Source organism: Nycticebus coucang, chromosome 7 (genome assembly GCF_027406575.1).
Source record: "Nycticebus coucang isolate mNycCou1 chromosome 7, mNycCou1.pri, whole genome shotgun sequence".
Taxonomy (NCBI): domain Eukaryota; kingdom Metazoa; phylum Chordata; class Mammalia; order Primates; family Lorisidae; genus Nycticebus; species Nycticebus coucang.
In genome coordinates, this window is record NC_069786.1 from 126,467,706 (window position 1) to 126,494,094 (window position 26,389).

The 26,389-nt window shown below is 41.1% G+C and overlaps 1 protein-coding gene across 3 annotated transcripts in view; it reads right to left on the bottom strand.

Moving 5' to 3' along the window:
* The window catches only part of DNER (delta/notch like EGF repeat containing), a 334,821-nt gene that overhangs the window by 122,749 nt on the left and 185,683 nt on the right, over positions 1 to 26,389 (bottom strand). For all 3 annotated transcript variants that reach the window (XM_053597823.1, XM_053597822.1, XM_053597824.1), the window contains exon 5: positions 13,073 to 13,218. In XM_053597823.1, the coding sequence (XP_053453798.1) occupies positions 13,073 to 13,218 (146 nt within the window). The remainder of the gene's footprint in view (positions 1 to 13,072; positions 13,219 to 26,389) is intronic.

Consider the following 26,389-nt stretch of genomic DNA (forward strand, 5'->3'; position numbering starts at 1 on the left):
ATTTTATCTTTTTGACAGGATTACAGGGACTGTTCAGTTACTTCTCTGATCTGACCCCGCTAAGGGCTGCTGGCAGGGAAGGATGGGGGGAGAAGCGCATTGAACACAGTAGGGGAGATGGGGCTGCAGATCCTGGGGAGAGCATTGGGGTGGGAGTGGGATGCAAGGACATGAGCTTGGGGGTGTGCTGAGGAGCAGAGAGGGAGAACTTTCAAATCAGCTTCTAACAAATTGACCCACAGCTGTTAGAAAGAAGCCACTCAAAGACTCACCATAGGAGAGAGATAAAAGCTACAAAGTAGTTTCCAAGGTCAAAGAGAAAAAAACTGAATTATCCAAAACTAAACTCGGGATGCTTAGAATAATCGGCTAAAGTTACAAAACACAAATGCAGAGGTCCAGAAAAAAAGGTTAGAGACAATGCCTGGGTCAGGCCAGAGGGTCTCAAAATGTGGCATCCAGACTTCTAGGGGAGGCTCTCTGAGACCCTGTCAGGAGGCCCAGGAGGCCAAAACTATTTTTATAATAATATTAAGACAGGATGTGCCTTTTTCATGGTGTCGACATTGGCACTAAAGATGCAAAAACAACGGTGGGGAAAACGGCTGATGCCTCGGTAAAAATCAAAGCAGACTTAAAGCCATTGCTTGGGCTCTGCATCATCATCAGGCATTCACGGTTTCACTTCGAATGTCCTCGATGAAGCAGGAGAAATTAAAATTTTATGAACTCTCAACCTGTGAGTGCTCGTCTTTCACATTCTGGGTGACAGAATGGGACGTGTGCACAGATCACTTACTTCGGCTGCGCCTGGGACTGCGACGGTTGCCTCGAGGAAACTCACTGGGCCATTGCTCCTCTGTGACCTGAAGGAGCCAGTCTTTCATGGAATACCATATTCCCCTAAAAGCATGACTGAGATACAAACGGTGGTCATTCCAATCTGGCTGTCTGGCAGACGTGTGCTCTCAAATGAACGAAGTGTGCCTGTCACCTCCAGGAAAGTAACCAACAGTTTTTGTTGTCAGAGGCAAAATCTGAGCTTTCAAGAACAAATTAGAATTTTGGAAAACTTTTATTTTCTGTTATAAGCTTGACAGATTCCCAATACTTAAAGACGTTTCTGTTGACAGAGATGGTGATGTTCATCACAGATGTGATTTTTAGATATTGTCTAATGAAATGTGTCAACCTTCAGAAGTTCTGTATAACTCAGTGATCCAGTGTTTTCCAAATGACTGATGTGTGATATTACAAAACCCGTTCATGGGTAAAAAAATCCAAAACACAAGACAGGCCCATAGATTGCAGCACAACATTGAACACAAGTTTACTGATATGGTTTCAGATTGCACGTTCAATTAACCTTTAAAAATCCTGGCACTTGTCAAGGTTTTGGAATATTTTCAAGAATATCCACAATTATCTAAAAAGACTATTAAAATATTTCTCCTTTTTCCAACTAAATATCTGTGTGAGGCTGAGTTTTCTTCTTAGACTTCAACCAAAACAACACATTGCAACAGATTGAACGTAAAAGCAAATGTAAAAATCTAGAAATCTAGCTGTCTTCTTTCAAGCCAGACATTAAAGAAATTTGTAAAAATGGAAACAATGCTACGCTTCAACTAACTTTTTTTTTTTTTTTTTTTTGCTTTGGAAAATAGTTACTTTTCATTTAAAAGGTGTTACTTGGCGGCGCCTGTGGCTCAGTCGGTAGGGCGCCGGCCCCATATACCGAGGGTGGCGGGTTCAAACTCGGCCCCGGCCAAACTGCAACCAAAAAAAATAGCCGGGCGTTGTGGCGGGCGCCTGTAGTCCCAGCTACTCAGGAGGCTGAGGCAAGAGAATCACTTAAGCCCAGGAGTTGGAGGTTGCTGTGAGCTGTGTGAGGCCACAGCACTCTACCGAGGGCCATAAAGTGAGACTCTGTCTCTACAAAAAAAAAAAAAAAAAAAAGTGTTACTTATGTTGATATGTATCACGTTTGTTAATTAAATGAATTGATGTATTTTATTCCTCAGTTTTAATCTAATGCAACAGTTACCAATAGATATAACCCAATCAACAAAAGCTCTCTGGGGTCCTCAGTCATTTCCAAGAATGTAAAGGGAACCTGAGACCAAAGTGTCCCAAAGGCACTATACCAGGTGAAGCCATTTTTTTACAATGAAAAAACTGGTAGCCAGTGGGCAAATCTTTGAATGAGTCTATAACTCAGTAGGTAGAAACAAGTCAAATTCTAAAGGCCAAAGTACGGTGGGAGGCCAGTGAGGGAGGCGTTCTGATCTTGAGGCCCAGTGGATCCCAACTATTACTATGAAGAAACCCTCCAGCTCTGCCTGCCAGTAAAGACGCATTAGAGGACAATGCTCAGAGCGCAGGAGTGTTCCCGGCCAGTTTGGAAACAGTGGTGCTACCCTATGTCCCTAACAGCGTTACTCAGATGGATGCAGCTGGTCATTCAGAAGTCCCACAACTTGGAAGGAGATACTGCAAAGCCAGGCTGATTTTTAAACTCTAAGACAAGTTTCTAGAAAGAGTGGAGCAATTATCATAACCGACTAAAGGTGTATTTCTTGTCAGACATGAAGGAAACAGAGGAGTCATGTTATACTTAAAAAGCTGTGTTTGGAGTAGATAGAGGACCCACAGTGGGGGAATGTCAGAGGGGGTGTTTTCCCTCAAAATCTGAAAGAAATACCAGCTGCCTGCAATGGTCGTAGGGTAGATATTTAATTAGAACAGTCATTTTCAACCGGTGTGCTGTGAGAGGATCTTAGGTGGGTCACAAAAACTTTTAAAGATGATAAATTATTTTCAAAAGAAGTTCAAAGCACAGTAAGTATATTCCTTTTTTTTACTCTTACTTTTTTTTTTATTGACATAATTTAAGTGTGCTGTGGAAACTTTAACTATAGGCTCAAGAGTGCTATGAGACTAAAAAGGTTGAAAAACACTGAATTAGAGGCTGAAAAAGGCTGGGAGGTTGCTAATGTTTTAGAGAAGGTTTAAGCCTCAGATAAAGGTCGGGTTCAGTGACTCCTGGTGCCAGCTTTCTAACCCCAAAGGTCAGAAAAGCGGGGACCATGTCTGTGTGCCTCCCCCTGGTTGGGCGAGGGGGCAGCTCATGTCCAACACAGACAGAGTTGCTCACAGAACCCTGGGAGAGGGAAGGGGACCTGGGAAGGGAAATGAACCTTCCAAGGTGGTAAGTGGAACAGACCTTCTCTGGGAGTGGAGCAGTGCTGACGACTGTCAGGCCCTAAGGAGGACTGAACACAGCGTCCAGTGGGACGCCCTCCCAGGGCACAGCCCTTTAGTCACAGTATTCCCAGCGGCTGGCCTGGGGCTCCCTGACCTACAAACTAAAGAAAAATACAAAGGGGACCAGTATTTCAGGGAGAGAGATGAGGAAAGCACACTCACCCCACTCTAAAGCGACAGTTTTCTTCTCTCAGGCATAGAAGTCTAGTTAGAGCCTATTTCTGTATTTTAAAAGTTATGAATTAAAATCTGAGAATTGCAGTGATCTGTCTCCACACAGTTCTGAAATGAGTCCCTCTCCTCTCTGTAAGGCCAAGGCAACGCTGTGGCAGCACCTGGAGGAATCCTCCCTCTCTCCCCGAATTACTGATTTCACCTGCACCTGTACATTTTCTCACACTGTGCTTTAAAGAAAACCCAGAGAGTTCAGTCCCTCAGCACACTATACCTCAAAGACTATCATGGAGGAGAGATTGCTGAGTCTTCCAGATCTCAGAAAGGTCACTAGAATGGTGCCTTTAATGCATTTTTTTTCGATACAGAGTCTCACTTGGTCACCATGGGTAGAGTGTCATGACCTCATACCTCACAGCAACCTCGGTCTCTTGGGCTCCAGGGATCCTCTTGCCTCAGGCTCTCGAGTAGCTGGGACTAGAGGTGCCCCATAATTTTAATCATCTGGTGGCCAGCAGCCACCAGAGTCTTATCTCAGGCCCCACTGCTAGACCCCAGGGCCAGGTTCTGCATTCTAACGAGAGCCACTATGATTCATGTGCACGTTGGAGTTGGGGAAACGCTGCAGGAAGGTGCCATAGGATACCCCCTCTCCCTAAAAAATCACATTTCAACCTGATGCCTGGTGTTCCTTGTAGTAAATAGTTAACACTTTATATGAGGACACTGAATGGGCTATAAAGCCTGCTATAATCCTGTATGTCCTAACTAGGGACACCATGGGGGGTGGGGTAGGAGGAATTAGAGGCGGTGGTGCTCAGCTAGAGGAACCCCCAAACAGGAAGATGTCCAGAGATCTCCCTTCACTCCTGCTGGCTTCTACCATGAACTAGCTCTCAGACCTTAGGCAAACAGCTTAAATGTCTCTTAGACCCTGATTTCCTGCTGTTTAAAATGAAATAGGTGAGAAGGCCTCTAAAATCACTTTCCACTCTAAATTCTATGAGCCTGAAAATGTCACCAATAATATAATCCTCACCCTAGCACATCTGACATGTCTCTAACATTGCACGAAACCTCTGCAACTATTAGCCTGGGGAGATACACTCAACCTTCTGGAAAATACTGATGCTGACTAAAACACAATCAAACATCATCCTTTGGGATGTAATTTTAGAATTTATTTTATTTACAATAAAGTGATTCAAATACGTTGTTGTGCTTTTTGTGCAGGCAATGAGATGATGATCCTTCTGTTCTATAACATAAAAGGCAGCAATGGCTTTTTAATTACATTAGTGCCAAGAATCATAATTTACACACAAGTCAATGCATTCTATACAGGCCAATGCCTTACCCATTAAAAAAGCAACAGCCGGGCTGCACTTACTTTTATGATCTCTGTGGTTAATGTGGTCCTAATAATTATTATTGTATTTTTTATTATTTTATCTCTCACAAGTCAACAAAGCCATTTCTACAAGCCAAGTCTGTGGAAGAGATTACCCTTCTTATATTAGCAAATAAAGATGTATGTCTCAAACACCTTCTCTTTGGCAGTTAAGTCTAAAGTCTCTATATTTTCTGGCTCAAAACTTTTAAGGAACATTGTCATAAATCTATTTACAGAAGGACCTCTGTAAGTTGTCCACCCAAGGGACTGTGACAAACTGGGCAACATACAGAGGTGGTCAACGTAAGGAACTCAGCCTCCTGTACAAGCACACACATGGGTCCTGTCTGGGTCCTCCATGAAAATGGCGTCACTACAAGGAGGTGGTCAGTGTAGGAAGGTGGTCAGCTCTGGAGGTTCTACTGCATTTGGTCAAGAGAAAGGCTTTTCTTCTCTTCTTAGAAAAATAATTTCTTAGAATAAATTAGTCTTTTTTCTCCCTAATGACATTTGCCACTTGTTCATCAAATATTTTCCACGTACTATTGCACTCTGTGCCCTCCCTGGCTGTGTTTCATGCCCTGCTTAATGGAGAAATTCCTCTAGAGTGCTGTGCTGGTAGAACTCTGGGGCCCTAACCCCATGACACACTGACAGCCCCACATCTGATGTCCTGATGGCTGGCTGCTGTTTGGATGCTGGAAAGGGTAAAGGCCTTTCCTTTGATCCTCGCGGCCCCCTCTACCCTCCCATCTTGTTCCTTTCACATGAGCAGACCAGGTCACAGCGCCTTTCTAAGGTCCCAGGAGGCCCTTTGTGTTTGCGCTAATGATGTGGAAGAATTAGGTCTCAGAGAAGTGATGGATGAATGAAGATGACATCTTTTCCTGCGCGCCTGCACGCTGCCACTACCTAACCTAGTGAGGAGTTCACCGACCATTTCCAACTAACAGGGGGACAGCATCAAAGATCCACAGGGTCAAGTTATTCTGGCCTCCTTCTTTTTGAAATGATAGGGAAAGGATTAGTGGTGCTGCTTAAACTGTTCCTAAGGGGTGACTACAACTTCTGGGTCACATTTTCCGTGAAGCAGCCTTAGAGCAAAGAATATTTTCCAACTCATTATTTTGTAAAACTAAATTCACCATTTACTTTACCAATGCTCCCAATTTTATCAAATATAGAACCCAAATTGCACATCTGAGAACTCAGTGAACTGATTTCCTACCACATTTGTGTTCTTTTATCTATTTCTTTCATTCAGGTCATAGGCAGTTTTTGAACATCTCCTGAATGGATTGTCATCAACAATGGACACAGAATGAACCAGACACAGGTGCCAGTGTCGCAGAGCTCACCATTGGAGACCCCTGGAGAAGCTGTCTGTTCAGCTGGGCCTCCAGAACACTCTCCTGCAAACCTCTTCCACACTCATCACACTAGACTCCAATCCATGAGTTACTCATCCAGCACCTGTCCCCACAGCCCGCCCAAGAACATAATCCCCAGAACACAGGGAAGCACCTGGCACACAGCAGGTGCTCCATAACCCTGTAATGATGTGAGCACAAAGAATAATGGACATAAAGAAATATAAGCATAAATCTGAGGCTGGGTGTGGTGGCCCACGCCTATAATCCTAGCACTCTGGGAGGCCAAAATGGGTGGATTGCTTGAGCTCAGGAGTTTGAGAAAAGGCTGAGCAAGAACAAGACCCCCTCTCTACTAAAAATAGACAAATTAGGAAGGCACAATGGTGTACGCCTGCGCCCTCTTGCATTCTATACCCTCTCTTGCTGGGTTTCATTCCCTAGTACTCGGGGAGGCCGAGGCTGGTGGATTGCCTGAGCTCAGGGATTCAAGACCAGCCCAAAGCAAGCCCAGTCCCCGCTAGTTGGGAGGCTGAGGCAAATAGGATCTCCTGAGCCCAGGAGTTTGAGGTTGCTGTGAGGTATGATGATGCCACAATGCTCAATCCCATGGCAACAGAGTGAGACCCTGTCTCAAAAAAAGAGAAAAGAAATGAAAGAAAATAAATATAAGCAGAAATCCAAAGTCACATACTTGTAAAAGAAGGAAAATTCTGCAGGCCTTGAGAAGAGGGAACTACTTTGTTCTGGGGCATTTGGAACAGCTTCTGGAAGCACAAAAATTTTGAGCTAATCCTGAAAAGTAGCTCAAGGGGAGGTGGGAGGGCAGGAGGCGGAGGGCAGGGGAAACAGGGGTGGTGAGGCAGGTAATTGTTCCAGACGGGAAACAGAATGAACAAAACCACAGAGATCAGAATGTAGATCCTGGAATTGTGGGTGTGGGGTCATGGGAGGGGCTGGGGCCAGATGCTGCCAAGGCTGCTGGAGCATCAGCTGTGGCACACGTGTCATTCTGCTCTGCCCAGTGAGCTCCGACGCCAGCCCCACACTTGAGAATTTACCAGGAGCCCTAAAAAAGAGGTACATGTTTTTGTAACAGGGACAAATAGAAAGAAGGGAGCTGACATAAGGCAGACACTTCCCCACCTAGGCCACATGGAACAGAGTAGTATCAAGCAATGGGTAAACAACTGGTTCAGGTCAGTGATTTATATCCGATAAACCCAACCTAACTGAAAGAACCAGTCATAGGCAGGAAGAGCAGGACCTCCTAGAGATCAAGACTTAGACTTTCAGAGGGAGGGAGAGAGATGATGAAAGGCTAGGATTCCTCAGGGTCATCTCAGGTACAGGCCCACACTAGGGTGCAACTCTTTCTCAAAGCTTAGCCTTGGTAGTCAGCGCTGGTGCCCAACCCTAATAGGCTAAGAATGATGTATTCCTAAAGCAAGGGCTAAACGGAATTCTAGGGAACCTTCCAAGAATGGGGCCCTGATCCCATTTCCCTACCAATATAGGCCAAAGCCAACAAACAGGAAAACTCTGGGATATTTACTGAACCATTGTATCACCCATCTTGGCCATAATATCATTTACTATTAACTCCCATGTGTGGCCTTGAAATGATTAACACCACCATCCTCTGGCTGAGCAGGGTGGCTCATACATGTCTATAATCCTAGCACTCTGGGAGGCTGAAGCTGGTAGATTGCCTGAGGTCAGGGATTCAAGACCAGCCCAAGCAAGAGCAAGACCCCGTCTCTACTAAAAATAGAAAAACTAGCTGGGCATTGTAGTGGACACCTATAGTCCCAACTACTTGGGAGGCTGAGGCAAGAGGAGCCCTTGAGCCAAAGAGTTTGAGGTTTCTGTGAGCTGTGATGCCACAGCACTCTACCCAGCAGGGCAGAGTAAGACTGTCTCAAACAAAAAACCAATGTCATCCTCAAATTAGAAGGTGGTGTGCACTTGCTTTAGGAGGTCAGCAGGAATGAGGAGATGACAGGCAGTTTTCTGAGGCCTCTATTTACATAATTGTTGTTTACAACCTACTTTTGCATCAGAATCTCCTGGCTACCCAACAAAAGGCATCAAAATCTGAGTGGCGGGGCCTGGAATATGACATTTTATGAGGCTATTCTTTTTCTTTTTTTTATTGTTGGGGATTCATTGAGGGTACAATAAGCCAGGTTACACTGATTGCAATTGTTAGGTAAAGTCCCTCTTTTTTTTTTTTTTGAAATTATTTTTTTTTTGAACATTAAATTATTTAACTTTGCATTTTATAAGAGTACAAATTAAAACTGAGCCATTGAACTGCAATAAATCAACAATAGTGTCTCATTTCAAGAAATTTTTTGTACTGTAAATAGATTTGTTCAATAAAACATTGTCCTTGTTGGTAATCAAGTGTTCAATTTGTATATAGTTTAGCACATGGCCTTCAAAAGGAATTAGATTTATTTAAGGCATATATTAAATGGGAAATTTCTATTATGTCTTTTTTTTTTTTAGCTTCTTTTTTTTTTTATTGTTGGGGATTCATTGAGGGTACAATAAGCCAGGTTACACTGATTGCAATTGTTAGGTAATGTCCCTCTTGCAATCATGTCTTGCCCCCATAAAGTGTGACACACACCAAGGCCCCACCCCCCTCCCTCCATCCCTCTTTCTGCTTTTCCTATTAGGCTATTCTTAAGCAAGGCAAAATTTTAAAACTACTCCCTTAACTTCAAAGATAAGGGATTCAATTGAGTAGAAAGGAGGCAACAGAGAATTAGAAGAAGAGAGAGAACCTTGTGATGGTTAATTTTATGGACAAACTTGGCTGGGACACAGTGACCAGGCATTTGGTGAAATATTATCTTGGATGTCTTTGTGAGGGTGTTTTCGGATAACATTTTCTTCTAAATCAGTAGACTCTGAGCAGAGCAGATCACCCTCCATAGTGTGGGCGGACCTCATCCAATCAGATGAAGACCTGAAAAGAGGCTGACCTCCCCTCAAGCAAGAGGGAATTCTGTCTGCAGGCAGCCTTTGCACTAGAACTGTAACTCTTCTCTAAGTCTCTATTTTGCAGACCTCCCACATCAGATTTTGGACTCACTAACACTCCATGTTTGCATGAGCCAGTTCTCTGATTGCAATCTCACAATCTCTCTCTCTCTCTCTCTCTCTCTGTGTGTATATATACATACACACCTGTCCCATTAGTTCATTAGTGGTTCTGTTTCTCTGGCAAACCCAACTAATACACATCTCTTGACCTTGAGGGACATGGTCCTTAGAATCTAATTTGGATCTGAAGAATGTTCAAGCCAACAGAGAACCCCATGTGGACTCCCTGACACTTAACCTTAAGATAATTAAGGAATCAATCAGCAAACAAGCAGCAGCTAGCAGGCTAACAACCCTGGTGACAAAGTTCAAAGAGAAATAGTGGGCAACAGTTTAGGAAGAAAAAGAAAAGGTCAGAATCAACCCTTGTAACAAAAGCAGTCTTCAAAAATAGAGAGCTCCTTCCTGCCTTAGAGTAAACATTTACAGAGACCTTCCCAGAATGGTGTGATGTCAACAACAGCAAGCCTGAGCTTTACCACAAACCACCCATCAACTTGGAACTATGAAATATCCCTCAGCTAAAGCGCATCTGACAGAAAAGAAACAAGTCCCATTACCAACTGGGAGTGCTATGCAAATAACAGAATTGCTTTTATTTTGATGGATGACCTAATAAAAAGATGTAAAAATGATTAGAAACAATAAAATTAAATCACAAAATATAGTTCTATTTGGTGCTATGGAGTGGATTGTTACATCGGGTGGAAGGTTGGACTCCATAATTTCTAATTTTAGGAAAGAGCAAAAAGAAAGAAACGTGATGACAACAGCCTTTTATTGTGAGCAAACTACTCCTAAGATGCTGAAACAGCCACAGTGACAATCTCAGAGAGTCGTGGAAACTCAAGTGGACATAAGAAAATCAATCACCTTTCCAGTGCCCCGCTCCTGCCATGGCAGGCAGGTTGGGGGTGGGGGCTCAAGTCCCAGGATAATCACTGGCTTAGAGGCACCAGAAGGTCATTAGATAAGATTACTGGCCACCACTTCCTTCAATGAACCCAAGATAAAAGCAGATCAACAAGAGCAGAGCCTCCCAACAACGGTCTGCAAACAACGGTCTGCAGTGGTAGAACTGAGAGATGGGAAGGAGGAGGTGTTATGTCGGAGGTGCTGGAAGCCTTTCAAAGAAGCTGGTACCCCTGATGAAGGTGTGCTTCCCCTAAAATGATCTGCCAAAATTAGTAAGGATTTTTTTTTTTTAAAGACAGAGTCCCACTCTATAGCCCAGGCCACAGTGCCATGGCATTAGCCTAGCTCACAACAACCTCAAACTCTTGGGTTCAAGCAATGCTCCTGCCCCAACCTCCTACAGGTGTCTACTATGATGCCTTACTAATTTTTCTAGTTAGTAGAGATGGGGTCTTGCTCTTGCTCAGGCTGATCTCAAACTCCTGAGCTCAAGGGATCCTTCCCCGAGTCTCCCAGAGTGCTAGGAGTACAGGCATGAGCCACTGCACCCAGCCTAGTATGGATTTTTCACCAAGGCTTCTGAGTTTTGTTTTGTTTTGTTTTTTTTCACATTTGGCAAGGTTTGCCAAGTTATCTGCAAGATGCTAAATACCTCTATTCCCTTTTCAGTGAGTCCAACCTAAGTCTCCAGGCAGAGTCTCCTGGTCATAGCTTTTCCACAGAGGACCCTCAAGTCCTGGTCGCATGCCCAGCAACACACATTAAGACAACACAGTGACTGCCTTACAGATTCCATTTTCCCCAGAAGGGTCATCATAATAAAAGAAAGTTCACAAGGAATCTTACCACCTTGTCAGCCAAGCATTCAGAGCACAGACCTCTGTTCCTCATTTAAGACTCTCTCTTTTGCTAACATTATCTTTTTTAGAGCTAATCAGACCATAAGATTGTTTCTGGGAATAGCGAACATGCATCTGGGTTGGGGGGAGGGTCTGCACTTCTCCTTTGCAGGCTCACCTGAAAGGCCTAATGCTCCCCAAGTCTCTCAGCCTTCATCTCTTCTGGAACCTTCTTATGACCTAAGTTCTCTGGAGAGTCCTCATCTTTTCTCCAGTTATCTTACCCCTCCCTGGCCTTGATTGTCACAGGAGAATGCTCAGTATCCTTTACATTTTTTTCCTTATAAAATACATTGATAAATGACGCTTCCCTCAGGAGGGACAGGCCCAAATTGGCAGAGACAGAGACCATATGCTGCAAAGGGCGGGCTCAGCTTTGTGAGAGGATCACATCACGTTCACCCCCTGGCTTCACTCCAGTCACTCTCCTCACCCACAAAAGCAGAGATACAGGTTGGCTTTGGTTCACATTTGTGCAGAGATTATTATTTCCACTACTCTCTTGAGTTCCTGACTACAATCTGTCCCCTCAAGGGATTATCTTACAGGAAAATGGTATATTTAATCTACTGCAATATTACACCCCAAGACAGGAAAGTCACATATTTTCCAAGATGACAAGGGCAGGAATTGTAATGTATCTTCCAACATTCCTTTCGTCAGCCCCCTTCCTTTTCCTTGTTCAAGTTCACACCACTTATGCTGAATGTGCTAATGTTCCCACAAAGAGATGTTACCCAAGAAAATTTACCTGTGCTCCCCTTAAAATCAGTCTAAAACAAGTCACAGTCTTTGGGGGCTTAGGGACCCTTCTTTTACTTAACATTAACTTCAACAAAAATACGTGTGTCACTGGAGAGAAGAAAATTAAGGAAAGGGTGTGGGAGACAGAGTAGCAAGTGGTGAGAGGAATAGACGTCCCCTCTTACCAGGCCCCTATTCAGGTGTGGAGTCCCCTCCTCAGGGACCTTCAGGTGGAACCCGGAGTCCATCTAAAAAGTGTTGTAAGGAAGCCCTATCCTGCTGGAGGCTGGCCTCAGTGACTGCGATGGCCCTCTGTCCATCTGACTCCCAGGCTTCTGTCATCACGCTGAAAACAGAAGGCTGAGGGGAGGCTGCTCCGAGCCCTTGACACATGTCCATGCTGCCCCCCTCCACACCACCACAGCTGCTAAGGGAACAGGCAGGGGGGGACCCAGTGTTCATGATCCTGGCTCCACAGCCAGCCTTCTCGTCCCTGCCTCCCCTCAGACTTGTATAATCCTGCTATCGTGGCCAAGGAAATGCAAAGCATAAGAGAGAATTGACCATGTTTGCAGGCAACGGTCCCCAGAATGGGTGAGTAAATGACCATGCTTACCTTTTCTTTCTTCCATTTCTTTTCATTCTAATGTCATATTTAATGACATTTCTTTTCACAAAATCTCAACTTCATACCAAAACAAAAAAATCAAGCACTCCACAAATGTATTATAATTATTTAAAAATCACAGGGAGGTTTACATATGCCAATGCAGCACACACTACCACATCCTTGAAACCAGAATCTGAGCACCGTTTCAGTAAATGCTCTTGTTCTCTCTCTTGCTTGTTGTAGGGATATGGTGCACTTTTCCTGTCCCAATGGCTTTAGTGCCATTCATAGTCAGGTGACTCCTAAATTGAAATCTTCAACCCTGATGTCCTAAGTCCCACCACTGCTAAAATTTTAAAACTGCACCCTTAACTTTGTGAGTAAAGGATTTAATTAAGTAGAACTGAGGCAAGGAAGGACTAGAAGAACAGACGGAATCTTATGATAGTTCATTCTAGGTATCCACTTCAGTTTGACATATACTGATAGACACAGCTGAGATGAAGGGGAGAAAACACTCACCCTTACGCATTTATTCACGCGAATGTTCATATTCACAAGCTGCGGGCGGGCGTCCCCTTACCTCTGACGGCTCTGTGGTGCATTTTCCTTTTCCGGAGCACTCCAGGTCATTTGCGCGGCTCTCCCCTGGCACACAGGTGCTGGCCTTCACCACCAGGGTTAAGCGCAAAGCCACAATAGATTTGGTAACAGAATCATTCACAAAACCTGAAAGAAAGCAGGACAATAGGAACTGTCAAGTAAAGCTTTCCCAACGGTCTTTCTACAAGGCTATGGGTGTAGTTTAGGCAGCGTTCTAGTCTGACAAACGAAACAAAATGCACCAAGAAAGGAATGCAGCCTTGGCTACTGTCCATCAGACCTCGGGGCTGGGCCTCCCAAACCTGAGGGGATCCTCTAAGAGGAAGGAAAAGCAGCTCCCGGCACTTCTGCCATCGCCTCATATCCTTTGCTTTGCTCTTGCACTTGCCCTCTGAGGGATGCTGTCTCTCCCAATTCCATCTCTGTACTCTGCTTTTTAAAACCCCATCTTCTCCCAGGGAGCAACTTGCCTGCACCATCCAGTTCTTCCTCCTTCTGGCTACCTTGGATCATGCCAGTGCTGGAGAGCCCCAGAGGCCCCACCCCGTCATCTGCCTGCCCTAGCAGCACTGGGTCCCCCCACAGGAGGACATGCAGGTCCGCATTCTATACCCGATGTCTTGATGAGTTTCTTACTCCATCAACAGTCTGACAGAATGGTATCAGTTTAAACCATGTGGTTCTAGCCACATGGACTAATCATAATTAAATACTGACTGCAATATCATATCAATATCATATTTGTCACTGAATGATCTTTATGTCTAATGCAGCTGTTCATTCAAAATAAGCTGGTAATAAACATGGTTATAATAAACTGTTGAATAAATACAGCCTCTAACTGAATAAAGAAATAAATACTATAAGTATTTTTTGCATAAATGACTAAATTATTTCACTAAGTGAGCATCTTTTTCCACCAAAAAATACTCATTTATGTCTGATTTTTAATTTTAAAACAAAATATTAAAGCTTCTGAATGTGACAGAATGTTCAATATAATTCTTCAGTTCTATTCAAGGGTAAGACTATGAGACAGAGCCTCCATGTCATGAAGCCATATCCACAGATATTTTTATAGCAAAAGATTTTTAGGAAGGAGGCAGTACCAGGAATCAGTAGAGGAAACAACTGATTCTACGGCAACTGAAATGACTTCCATTATCACGAAAAAAGTATTTTTGGATCCCCACCTCACACAACATACAAAAAATAAATCTAGATGACTTAAAAGATTAAAATGTGAACTAAAAACTTTAAAACTTCAAATGGAAAATTCATGGAGATATTTCACTGACCTTAGGGTAAGGTATTTCTTAGACAAGATATAAAATAATAACCCATAAAAATAGATTAGTCAATTTAACCTTATATTTAAATTATGTATAAATAGACAGCATAAACAAAGATATTAGATAAGACACAGGCTTGCAAATGAAATTTATAATGCATAATGATTGGCTGTCAGACCATATAAAGAATTTTTTTGCAACTTGCTTTTTTTCCAACTTTATATTTATATAAATATTAAATACATTATAAAGTATCAATAAGCACTGTTATACACACATATATACGAAGTAAAAGTACCTAAGATGCATAGAAAGAAACACACCAACCTCAAGAGACAGACAGAAGGAAATGGAGGTAGATAGGAGGGAGCTTCTGCCTGTATATTCTATTTCTTCATTAACATATACACAAAATATGGCAAAACATTTACTAAGTATTACATACAAAGAAGCTTTATAATCATTTTATAGCTTTATGCATATTTTAAATATTATATAATGAAATTTATTTGTGTATTTATTTTTATTTCAATAGATAAGGAGGTACAAGTGTTTTTTGTCACATACATGTGAGTTGTGTAATGCTGAAGTCGGGCTTTCAGTGTGTCTATCACCAGAATAGCGTACATTATTCCAAACAGGTAGATTTTTTATCCGTCATCTCATTCTAGCCTCCCTCCTTCTTAGCTTTCCATATCCATTATACCACTCACTTTATGACCATGTAGATCCATGATTTAGCTCCCACTTATAAATGAGAACACGTGGTATTTCTTTTTCTATTCCTGAGACACTTCACTTATGATAATGGTCTCCAGTTTCATCCAAGTTCCACAAAAGACATCATTTCATTCCTTTTATGGCTTAGTACTCCATGATGTGTGTGTGTAATATATACATTTTTTCTACCCACTGGTCAGCTGATGGGCACTTAAGTCAATCCCATATCTTTGCAATTGTGAATTATGCTGTGATAAACATTTGAGTATGGGTGTCCTTTTTATAAAATAATTTCTTTTCCTTTGAGTAGATAACAAGGAGTGGGATTGCTGAATCCAATGGTACGTCTACTTTTAGTTCTTTAAAGAATCTCTATGCTGTTTTCCTTAGAGGTTGTACTGGATTACATTCCCATCAACAGTGTAAAGCATTCCCTTTTCACCACATCTGTGCCAACATCTATTATTTTTATTTTTTACTTTTCAATAATGGCCACTCTGACAGGAGTAAGATGATATCTCATTGTGGTTTTAATTTGCATTTCCCTAATGATTAGTGACATTGAGCATTTTTTCTTTTTCTTTTTTGACATTTGTCTATATTCTTTTTAAAATATCTATTCATGGGGGCAGATCAAGATGGCAGATGAAAAGGATCATTCAGCTGAGCTCTGCTAGAATGACTTGGGAAAAAGAGAGACCCCAACATTACCTGCTACAGGGACCATGCCCAGAGTCATAGCTCAGGGAGCACAATGAGGAGGTGGTAAGCTAGATACAGCGTATGATCTGAGTGCTGGAAATCTGAAGAATTAGGCAGGTGACTGCAATGAGCTGAGATCAGCTTCTCCCCACCCACACAGAGGTCTTGGATGGGAGGAGCCTTTCCAGAGTTTTCAGTGGTTGGGGGAAGCTGCACATTGAGTGGAATGCTTGGAAGAGTGGGCAGAGTTGAACAGTATATAGCAACCAGATTCAAATGATGGTTTGAGTGGATTTTCCAAAGGTTTGGGGGCTGGTGAGGCAGCCAAACTGAGAAGGCCTCAGCAGTCAGGGGGCTGCCATTGTGGAAAGGTCATGAGAAGGTCATATAGCAAGGGGCCTAAAGCACAGCTGTCTTAATTCTACCTGCTGGGATCAGAACTCCACTCTTGGGACAGGCTGAGGACTCCCCTAACCCCTGGCAATTGGAGTCAGGGAGCACTGTGAGACCTGTACCTGAAGATTTTTGTGAGCTTTAAGATCCCAACCCGGCAGGGTCTGAATGTTGAGGAAATAATCGGGCGATCACCAAAGGCAACTAAGGTGGGAACAAGCGCCACAAAGATTGCTAGCTCTGTTCTCCATCTCCTTAAAAAACTGGAGTGACACCTGGTGTCCTGGCAACACATTTCAACATACTATAATCAATAGCAAGGACTTCTGTTTAAAACAAAGGAGGCAGGGAGAATTAAAAAGGTGGACAAGGAGGTGAACAAGAAGAAAGAACACATGAGGAGGAACCAACAGAAAAATTCAGGCAACATGAGAAACCAAAACAGAGGAACTCCCACAAGGGACCATGAGGCAGCTACTGCAGAAGACTCCACATACAAAGAATTAATGGACTTGACCGTAAGGAAATTTAAAATACGTATGATAAAGATAATAAAAGGAATGGATGAAAAAAATGGAAAGACAGAACCAAAAGTCAGATAAGAGATATGTAGAATATAGAAAAAATATGGCGGAGCTTAAGGAAATGAAGGAGACAATCAGGGAATGTAAAGATGCAGTAGAAAGTATCAAAAACAGGTTAGACTATGGAGAAGAAATAACCTCAGAGCTAGAGGGTAAAGATTTTTCAAGCTGACCCACATAGTCAAAGAGACAGAAAAGAAGAGAAAAAAAGCAGAGTAGGTGCTTAGAGAACTATGAGACTACATGAAGCATTCAAACATACACATAATAGGGATTCCTGAGGGGAAAGAATATTGTCCCAAAGGAATTACTGGAGACTACGATAAATGAAAACTTCCCAAGTGTTACTAGAGACCCTGACACACTCCTTTCAGATGGATATTAAACCCCAGGTCATTTCGACTCAAACAGAGCCACTCCAAGACACATTGTAAAGAACCTATCCAAAGTCAAGATGAAAGAAAAAATTCTCCAAGCAGCCAGTAGTAAGTGACAACTGACTTACAGAGGCAGAATCATTAGGATGACAGCAAACTTTTCAACTGACTTTCCAAGCCAGAAGAGCCTGATCATCCACCATCAACACTCTTAAACAAAACAATTTTTAGCCCAGAATTCTGTATCCTGCTAAGCTAATCTTCAAAACTGATGGAGAAATCAAATCTTTTGCGGATATACAAGCACTGACGAAATTCGCCACAACAAAATCAGCTCTATAGGAAATACTTAGACCTATTCTCAGCACTGACTACCACAATGGACCACCACCAAAGTAAACATCCAGAAGCTAAAGGTCAAAACAGAGCTTCCACAATGGCACACAGAATAAAACTACACAAAGGACTTTCACAAGATAAGATGAACAGAACTCCACCACACTTGTCAATTCTCTCAATAAATGTCAATGGACTGAATTTACCACTGAAGAAGCACAGGCTGGCTGATTGGATAAAAAAAGCACAAGCTATCCATGTGCTATTTCCAAGAGACACATCTAGCTTTGAAGGACAAATCAAGACTCAGGAATAAGGGATGGAAAACAGGATTTCAAGCAAATGGAAATCAGAAAAAAGGAGGGGAGGTGCAATCTTATTTTCAGATATAAGTGAATTTAAAGCAACTAAGGTTGAGAAAGACAAAGATGGGCACTTGATACTAGTTAAAGGACAATCCAACAAGAAGACATTGCCATTTTAAATATTTATGCACCCAACTTAAATGCTCCCAAATTTATAAAACAGACCTTGAGAGGTCTGAGCAATATATCCCATAACACCGTAATAGTCAGGGACTTTAACACCCTCTGACAGAACTGGACAGATGCTATAAACAGAAACTAAACAAAAATACAAAGGACTTAAATGTGACCCTAGAATGAATGTGATTAATAGACATATACAGAACACACCATCCCAAAGCTAAGGAATATACATTTTTCGTATCAGCCCATGATATTTTATTCCCAAATCAACCACATCCTAGGATATAAATCAAACCCCAGAATAATTAAAAGGATAGAAAATGTATCTTGTATCTTCTCAGACCACAAGGCAATAAAGGTGGAACTCAACTCCAACAAAAACATTCATCCTCACACAAAGACATGGAAATTAAACAACTTTATGCTGAATGACAGTTCGGTTCAGGAAGAGATAAAAGAGGAAATCATTAAATTTCTCAAACATAACAACAATGAAGACACAAGTTACCAAAACCTATGGGATACAGCAAAAGCAATCTTAAGAGGGAAATTTATTGCATGAGATGACTACATTGGAAAATCAGAAAGAGAGTGCATCAACAACCTTATGAACCATGGAAGTAGAAAAAGAAGAACAATCTATTCCCAAATCCAGCAGAAAAAAAGAAATAATCAAAATTAAATAAAAGATTAATGAAACTAAAAACAAAAGAACATCCAGAAAATTAATGAAACAAAAAGTTGGTTTTTCAAAAAAATAAATAAAATCAATAAACCTTTGGCCAAATTAACTAGAAACAGAAAAGTAAAATCTCAAATAACATCAATTAGAAACAACAAAGGAAATAACAATGGATGCCACAGAGATACAAGAGATCATCTCTGAATACTACAAGAAACTCTATGCCCAGAAATTGGACAATGTGGAGGAAATGGATCAATACCTGGAATCACCCCTTCTCCCTAGACTTAACCAAGAAGAAATAGATCTCTTGAACAGACCAATTTCAAGAACTGAGATTGAAGAAACAATAAAAAATCTCCCAAAACAAAAAAAGCCCTGGTCCAGAAGACTTCACACCAGAATTCTATCCAACTTTCAAAGAGCTTATACCCATAACTGCAGAAATTATTCCAAAAAATTAAGAAGAAAGGAATCCTCCCCAACACATTCTATGAAGCAAACATCACCCTGATACCAAAACCAGGAAAAGATCCAACTAAAAAGGAGAATTTCAGGTCAATCTCATAAATGAATATAGATGCAAAAATTCTCAACAAAATCCTAGTCAATAGACTACAGCTACACATTAAAAAAATCATTTATCACAATCAAGTAGGCTTCATCCCAGGGATACAAGGATGGTTTAACATATGCAAATCCATAATCACAATTCATCATATCAATAGAAACAAAAACAAAGACCATATGATTCTCTCCATAGATGCAGAAAAATCATTCAATAAAATTCAGCATCATTTTCTAATTAGAACACTCAAGAATACAGGCATAGGTGGCACATTTCTGAACCTGATCAAGGCCATCTATGACAAATACACAGTTAATATTATACTGAATGGAGTAAAACTGAAAACTTTTCCACTTAGAACTGGAACCAGACAAGATTGTCCTCTATCGCTACTACTATTCAACATAGTGCTGCAAGTTCTAGCCAATACAATCAGGCAAGAGAAGGAAATAAAGGGTATCCAAATGGGTGCAGGGGAGGTCAAATTCTCACTCTTTGCTGATGATATGACCTTTTACTTAAAGAACACCAAAGGCTCAACCCCAAGACTCCTGGAAGTGATCAAAAAATACAGCAATGACTCAGGAAATAAAATCAATGTCCACAAATCAGTAGCCTTTGTATATGCCAGTAACAGCCAAGATGAGAAGCTAATCAAGAATACAATTCTCTTCACAATAGCTTCAAAAAAAAGAAAAGAAATACCTAGGAATATATCTAACAAAAGCGGTGAAGGACCTCTACAAAGAAAATTACAAAACGCTGAGAAAAGAAATAGCAGAAGATATTAACAAATGGAAGAACATACCATGCTTATGGCTGGGAAGAATCAACATTGTGAAAATGTCTATACTACCCAAAGCAACAGATTCAATGCAATCTCCATTAAAATACCATCATCATACTTTCAAGATTTAGAAAAAGTAATTATTCATTTTGTATGGAACCAGAAGAAACCCCATATAGCCAAGGCAATTCTTAGTAATAAAAACAAAGCCAGGGGTATCACTCTACCAGACTTTCTGCTATACTACAAGACCATAGTGATCAAAACCGCATGGTACTGGAACATAAATAGAGACACTGATATTTGGAACTGAATAGAAAACCATGAAATGAAACTAACATCTTACAGCCACCTGATCTTCAATAAACCAAACAAGAACATACACTGGGAAAGAGAATCCCTATTCAATAAATGGTACTGGGAGAACTGAATAACTACATGTAAGAGACTGAACCTGGACCCATGCCTTTCACCGCTTACAAAAATTGATTCTAGATGGATAAAAGATTTAAATCTAAAGCATGAAACAATAAAAATCCTGGAAGAAAGTATGGGGAAAACACTTGAAGACAGTGGCCTAGGGAAAGATTTTATGAAGACTTCCACAGCAATTATAACAACAAAAATAAACAAATGGGACTTAAGTAAACTGAAAAGCTTCTGTGCAGCTAAGGAAACAAAAACCAAAGCAAACAGACAACCTTCAGAATGGGAAAATATATTTGCATATTATGAATTGGACAAAAATCTGATAACTAGAATCTATAGAGAATTCAAATTAATACATAAAAAAAGACCAAACAATCCCATTTATCACTGGACAAGAGACATGAACAGAAGAACCTTCTCTAAAGAAGACAGACAAATGGCTTACAAACTTCTGAAAAAATGCTCATTGTCCCTAACCATCAGAGAAATGCATATCAAAACTACCCTGAGATATCACCTAACCCCACTGAGAATGGCCCACATCACAAAGTCTTAAAGCTGCAGTTGCTGGTGTAGATGTTGAGAGAGGGGAACACTTTTACACTGCTGGTGAGACTGCAAACTAACACAACCTTTTTGGAACGAAGTATGGAGAATCCTCAAGGAACTCAAATTAGACCTCCCATTTGATCCTTCAATCTCATTACTAGGCATCTACCCAGAAGAAAAATAATGGAGCTGTTTACTGCAGCTCAATTTACAATCACCAAAATGTGAAAACAACCTAAACTCCCACCAAACCAGAAATGGATTAACAAGCTGTCATATATGTATTCCATGGAACACTATTCAGCCATTTAAAAAGATGGAGACTTTACATCTGTTGTATTAACCTGAATGGAGATGGAACACATTCTTCTTAGTAAAGCATCACAAGAATGGAGATGCAAGAATTCAATGTACTCTATTCTAATATGAAGGCAGCAGATGAGCTAATACAAAGGTGGGGGTAGGGGAGTGAGCAAGTAGGGAGAGGGGAGGAGAGAGAGGGGATGGGGGGTAACAGCGTATGGCACAGCTCTTGGGGGTGGGACATAATTATAAGAGACACTTTATCTAACAAATACAATCTGTGTAACCTAATTCCTTGTCCTCAATGAATCCCAAAAAATAAAAAAATAATAATTAATTTAAAAAAAGAGAATCACTTGAGCCCAAGAGTTTGAAGTTACTATGCACTGTGACACCACAGCACTCTACCAAGGGTGACAAAATAAGACTGTCTCAAAAAAAAAAAAAATTGTAAAAAAATCTGTTCGCATCCTTTGCCCCTCTCCCCCCTTTTTTTTGTTGTTGTTGCAGTTTGGCCGGGGCCATGTTCAAAACCGCCACCCTCAGTATATGGGGCCAGCACCATACTCACTGAGCCACAGGCACCGTCCCTTTGCCCCCTTTTTTTGATACTTGGCTTTTCCTTGCTGATTTGAGTTCTTTGTAGATACTGGATATTAGCTCTTTGTCAGATGCATTGTTTCTGAATATTTTGTCTAATTCTATAGGTTGTCTATTTACTCTGTTGATTATTTCCTTTGTTGTAAGAAACTTTTTAGTTTAATTCAGTCTCATTTATTTATTTTGTTGTTGTAATATTTGCTGTTGGGGTCTTAGTCATAAGTTCTTTACTTAGAACAATGTCTATAAGACATTTTCCTATGTTTTCTTCCAAAAATTTTTATGGTTTCAGGTCTTACATTTAACTCTTTAACTTATCTTGTGTTAATTTTTATACAGGATGAGAGATGGGGATTAAGTTTCATTCTTCTGCATGTGGCTATATGGTTATCTCAGCACCATTTATAGAATAGTTTATCTTTTCCCCAGCATATATTTCTGTCTGCTTTGTCAAAAATCCATTGATTGTAGGTATATGGATTTATTTCTGAGTTCTCTATTCTGTTCCCTGAGTCTGCACATCTAGCTTACTACTAGTACCATGCTGTTTTGGTTACTATAACCTTGTAGGATAATTTGAAGTCAAGTAATTTGATGCCTCCCGATTTGTTCTTTTTGCTGAGGATTCCTTTGGTGATTCTGGTTCTTTCTTGGTTCCATATGAAGTTTAGAATTATCTTTTCTAGACTTAAGGAAAATGACTTCAGTATTTTGATGAAAATTACATTGAATCTGTAAATCACTTTGGGCAGTACAGACATTTTTTCAATGCTGATGCTTCCAATTCAGGAACATGGGATGTTCTTCTATTTTTTGTGTGTCATCTATGATATTTTTCATCAATGTTTGTAGTTCTCCTTTTAGAAATCTTTTACCTCTTGGTTAAGTGTATTCCTAAGCATATTTTATTTCTTTTGCAGCTATTGTAAAGGTACTATGTTCTTGCTTTGACTGTTGGCTTGTTATTAGACTATAGAAATATTACTGATTTGTGCATGTTAATTTTGCAACCTGAGACTTTACTGAATTTGTTTATTAATTCTAGGGGTCTTCTGGTAGAGTCTTCAGTGTTTTATAGATAAAAATAATGCTGTCAGAAAATAGGGATAGTTTGCCCTCTCTCCTGATTTGGATGTCCTTTATTTGTTTCCCTTGCCAGGTTGCTCTGGCTAGGACTTTAAGCACAATGTTAAATAAAGTAGCACCACAAAGCATGTTGTCTTGATCTGGTTCTTAGGAGGAATGCTTTCGACTTTTCCTCATTCAGATGATGTTGGCTGTGGGCTTACCATACACAGAGCAAAGATATAAAGCAGGCCTTGAATTGAAGGACAAAAGAAGTTTCTACTCTCTGGATGAGATTCTGAGAAGTGGTAGTTCCTGGAGACTGTTTTGGGGCCAGTGGGTTGACAGGAATGCTAATGAGGTCCTCTTGCTCTCAGAACTGCTTCTAATAGCTATGTAAATTCATCTCTGTACCTCTGTTCTTCCTGAGCATTCAGTCAAGACTTGTTAAAACAAAGCCAATTCCCATATTCTAGGCAGACCCAGGGAGACAAGTGTCTCCTTCCCAGTGTGCTGGAATCAGAGGTGCTCACTAAAGAAGAGAAATAGGCCTGTCATCTCATGAGAGTCAAGCAGAGGTACACAAGGGAGCAGTGAAGATGAGACAAAGAACAGGGATAAGGCCCAGAATACAACACACCAACAGACTAAAGAGGGGTTGAGGGAACTCAACAAAGAGGATCCCAGTTAACCATCCTGAATGAGGGCCTGACACATCCAGCCTGCCCATGTAGGCTGTCATCCCAGTGCAGGTGAGCTCCTAAGTGGGCCACGTCTTCTAAGCAAACACCCTGCAAAAGGCAATGGGTTTCCTTTTTACTTTAATCTCTATCATGTATTTGATTTCAACTCTGAGCCATGAACTGATTGAGAAAATGGAAAACTTCCAAAGACAAATAATTCTATTCACAATTGTCCAGGGCTTGTTGTAGGCCCAGGGGACTCCTTAGAACCCACCACTGAGGATTTGGGAAAGGACAGTTACCCCGATTCTCCTTGGGAGAAGACCTCCTGTGACTTTAACAAGCCCTGAATGTGAATGCACAATGTATGATCAGTTAACTAGGAGGAAGATGCCTATGTAAAGGAGCTTCAGTGTGGGCTCAGCGCCTGTAGCTCAGTGGCTAGGACACCAGCCACATACACCAGAGCTGGTGAGTTTGAACCCAGCCCGGGCCTGCCAAACATCAATGACAGCTACAACCAAGAAATAGCCAGGCATTATGGTGAGCACCTGTAGTTCCAGCTACTTGGGAGGCTGAGGCAAGAGAATTGCTTAAGCTCAAGAGTTTGAGGTTGCTGTGAGCTCTAATGCCACGGCACTCTACCCAGGGCAACATAGTGAAATTCTGTCTCAAACAAAAAAAAGGAGCTTCAGTGTGGTGAAACAATTCTTGACAAAACATGCCCCTCGGAGTTCCAGTTCTCTCATGTACTAAGCAGAGATGATAGCCTCAAATAAGGTGACCATAGAATTTATCATCAAAACTAGTACTCTTTTTGGAACAATGGGGTACTTTTTATAATTACTGCTGAACACTGCATAAAGGGAAACTGTCCCAGGCAGTGGGATGATATGGTCACCTTACTCTTGATGTTCAGGAGAGCATCAGGAGACGCCATCCCTGCAATGCTCTACTCTGCACCAGGGATGTTTCAAACAGACAGAAGATGGTTCACAAAAGCAGTCGTGATAACGGACGAATGGAAGTCAGTGGAGTGGAGATAGTCTTCAGCATCAAGTATGACATTAGGAGAAAAATGTCTCTTGTGGTCTCAGAAAAAGACAGATCCACAGGTCTGACACAAAAAGGTATTTTATGTCCATAGAGAACCAATTGCTTTCTTCCTAAGATTTCCTATCAAAAAATTTCCTATAAAAAGTCTTGGGAAAGAAAGGAAATGGACAGTTTATTAGGCAAAAGTCCCATACTAGGAGTTTACCCAAAGCACTTCTTCTATGTAGGGCTTTCTACTTTCTTCATCATGGTCCTGCATTACATAGACACCTCACAGCTCTCCCAGCCACCCATGCACAGCCCGCTCACCCCACGCTATAAACTCTTCTGCAATGCCCCCTTTGCATGGAACACTCCTCTTCCTCTGTCCTATAAAATAGGACAGAGCTCTGCTCAAGTCCTATCTTATTCATGAGCTTTTCCTCCACATTCCAGCCCATTCTGAGCCATACCATGTCTATCTATGCTCAAGTATACAACATCAAGTATCAGTCCCTGATCATTATGTCTTACATGGTTTCTTATCATACCTTCTTTATGAAGCTCTCTTGATGACAAGGAACAAGTCTTAGGGAAGTGGTAAGTAGGAAGCCAAGACGCAAGTACCCCTATGGCCAGAGCAGCAAAGACAATCCCAAAAGAAAAATTTCCAGAAAGTCTGATCATCGAAATGTCTACTTTGAAGAAATGCAATCATTTGAAACAGATTGCAGATGACTAAACAATAATTGCTCATCAACTTGTGATTACCTTTGATAGAGAAATTGAGCCAGCCTGGCAGAATGTGGGATGCTACCAGCTCATGTTCCAAGCAACACTTTTACACATAATAGAGACAAAATCATATGAGTCATCATAAAAGTGCTTTTCATACCTTTGCTCTAGTTTCACATTAAATTATTTTTAAGAGTTATATCATCTGTTTACTCACTAAATATTTAGGCCACATACTGGTCTAAAATTTCATAGGCAAAGCTTCCTTCTAAAGGTTATATTTTAAAATTCTATTCAACTATTCAATGTACTTAGCTGGCAATAGGCAGTTAAAAGTGCAGTTAAAAATATACAAGGTATGGTTGTCTAGATCATTTGCTTCTCTTTCCTCAGTGAATTTTTGCTAAGTTCACGTCTATAAACTGGGCACCATAGTAGATTCTGAGGTTACAAGGATAAGTCACTCCTGGTTTCTGCCACTCCAAACTTGCGGTCAAAAGTAGTGATTCTTAACTAGTGTTGAAACTAGTAGCTTCAACATCTTTCAGGAGTTTTACAAAGTATGAGTTCCCAGGCTCCCACAAAAGGGATTCAGTATCAATAGTCTGTGTGAGCCCTGGTAAATGGGTTTTTGAAGATTCCCTAACTACTTCTAATGTCTGTTCCCAGCTAAGAACCACTGGTCTGGTCAAAAAACTAACCTAAGCCACATAAGAAATACATATTATTATTAAGGTAAACATCCCCTTGAATTAGATGTATCCATAGGACTATCTAAAAGCACATTTTACTCATCTGGCCACTTTAGAAATTCAGGTGATGCTGTAATATTTAGGCAGTGTTTATATTCCCAAGCTCATCATAAGTCTTTGAAGTTCTTGGAAACAGCTCTGAAAAGTTTTCTTGTATATCAGCTTTATTTGCTTAATAAGAGTATAAGTATTTTGGCACTAAAGCCCCTAAACTATT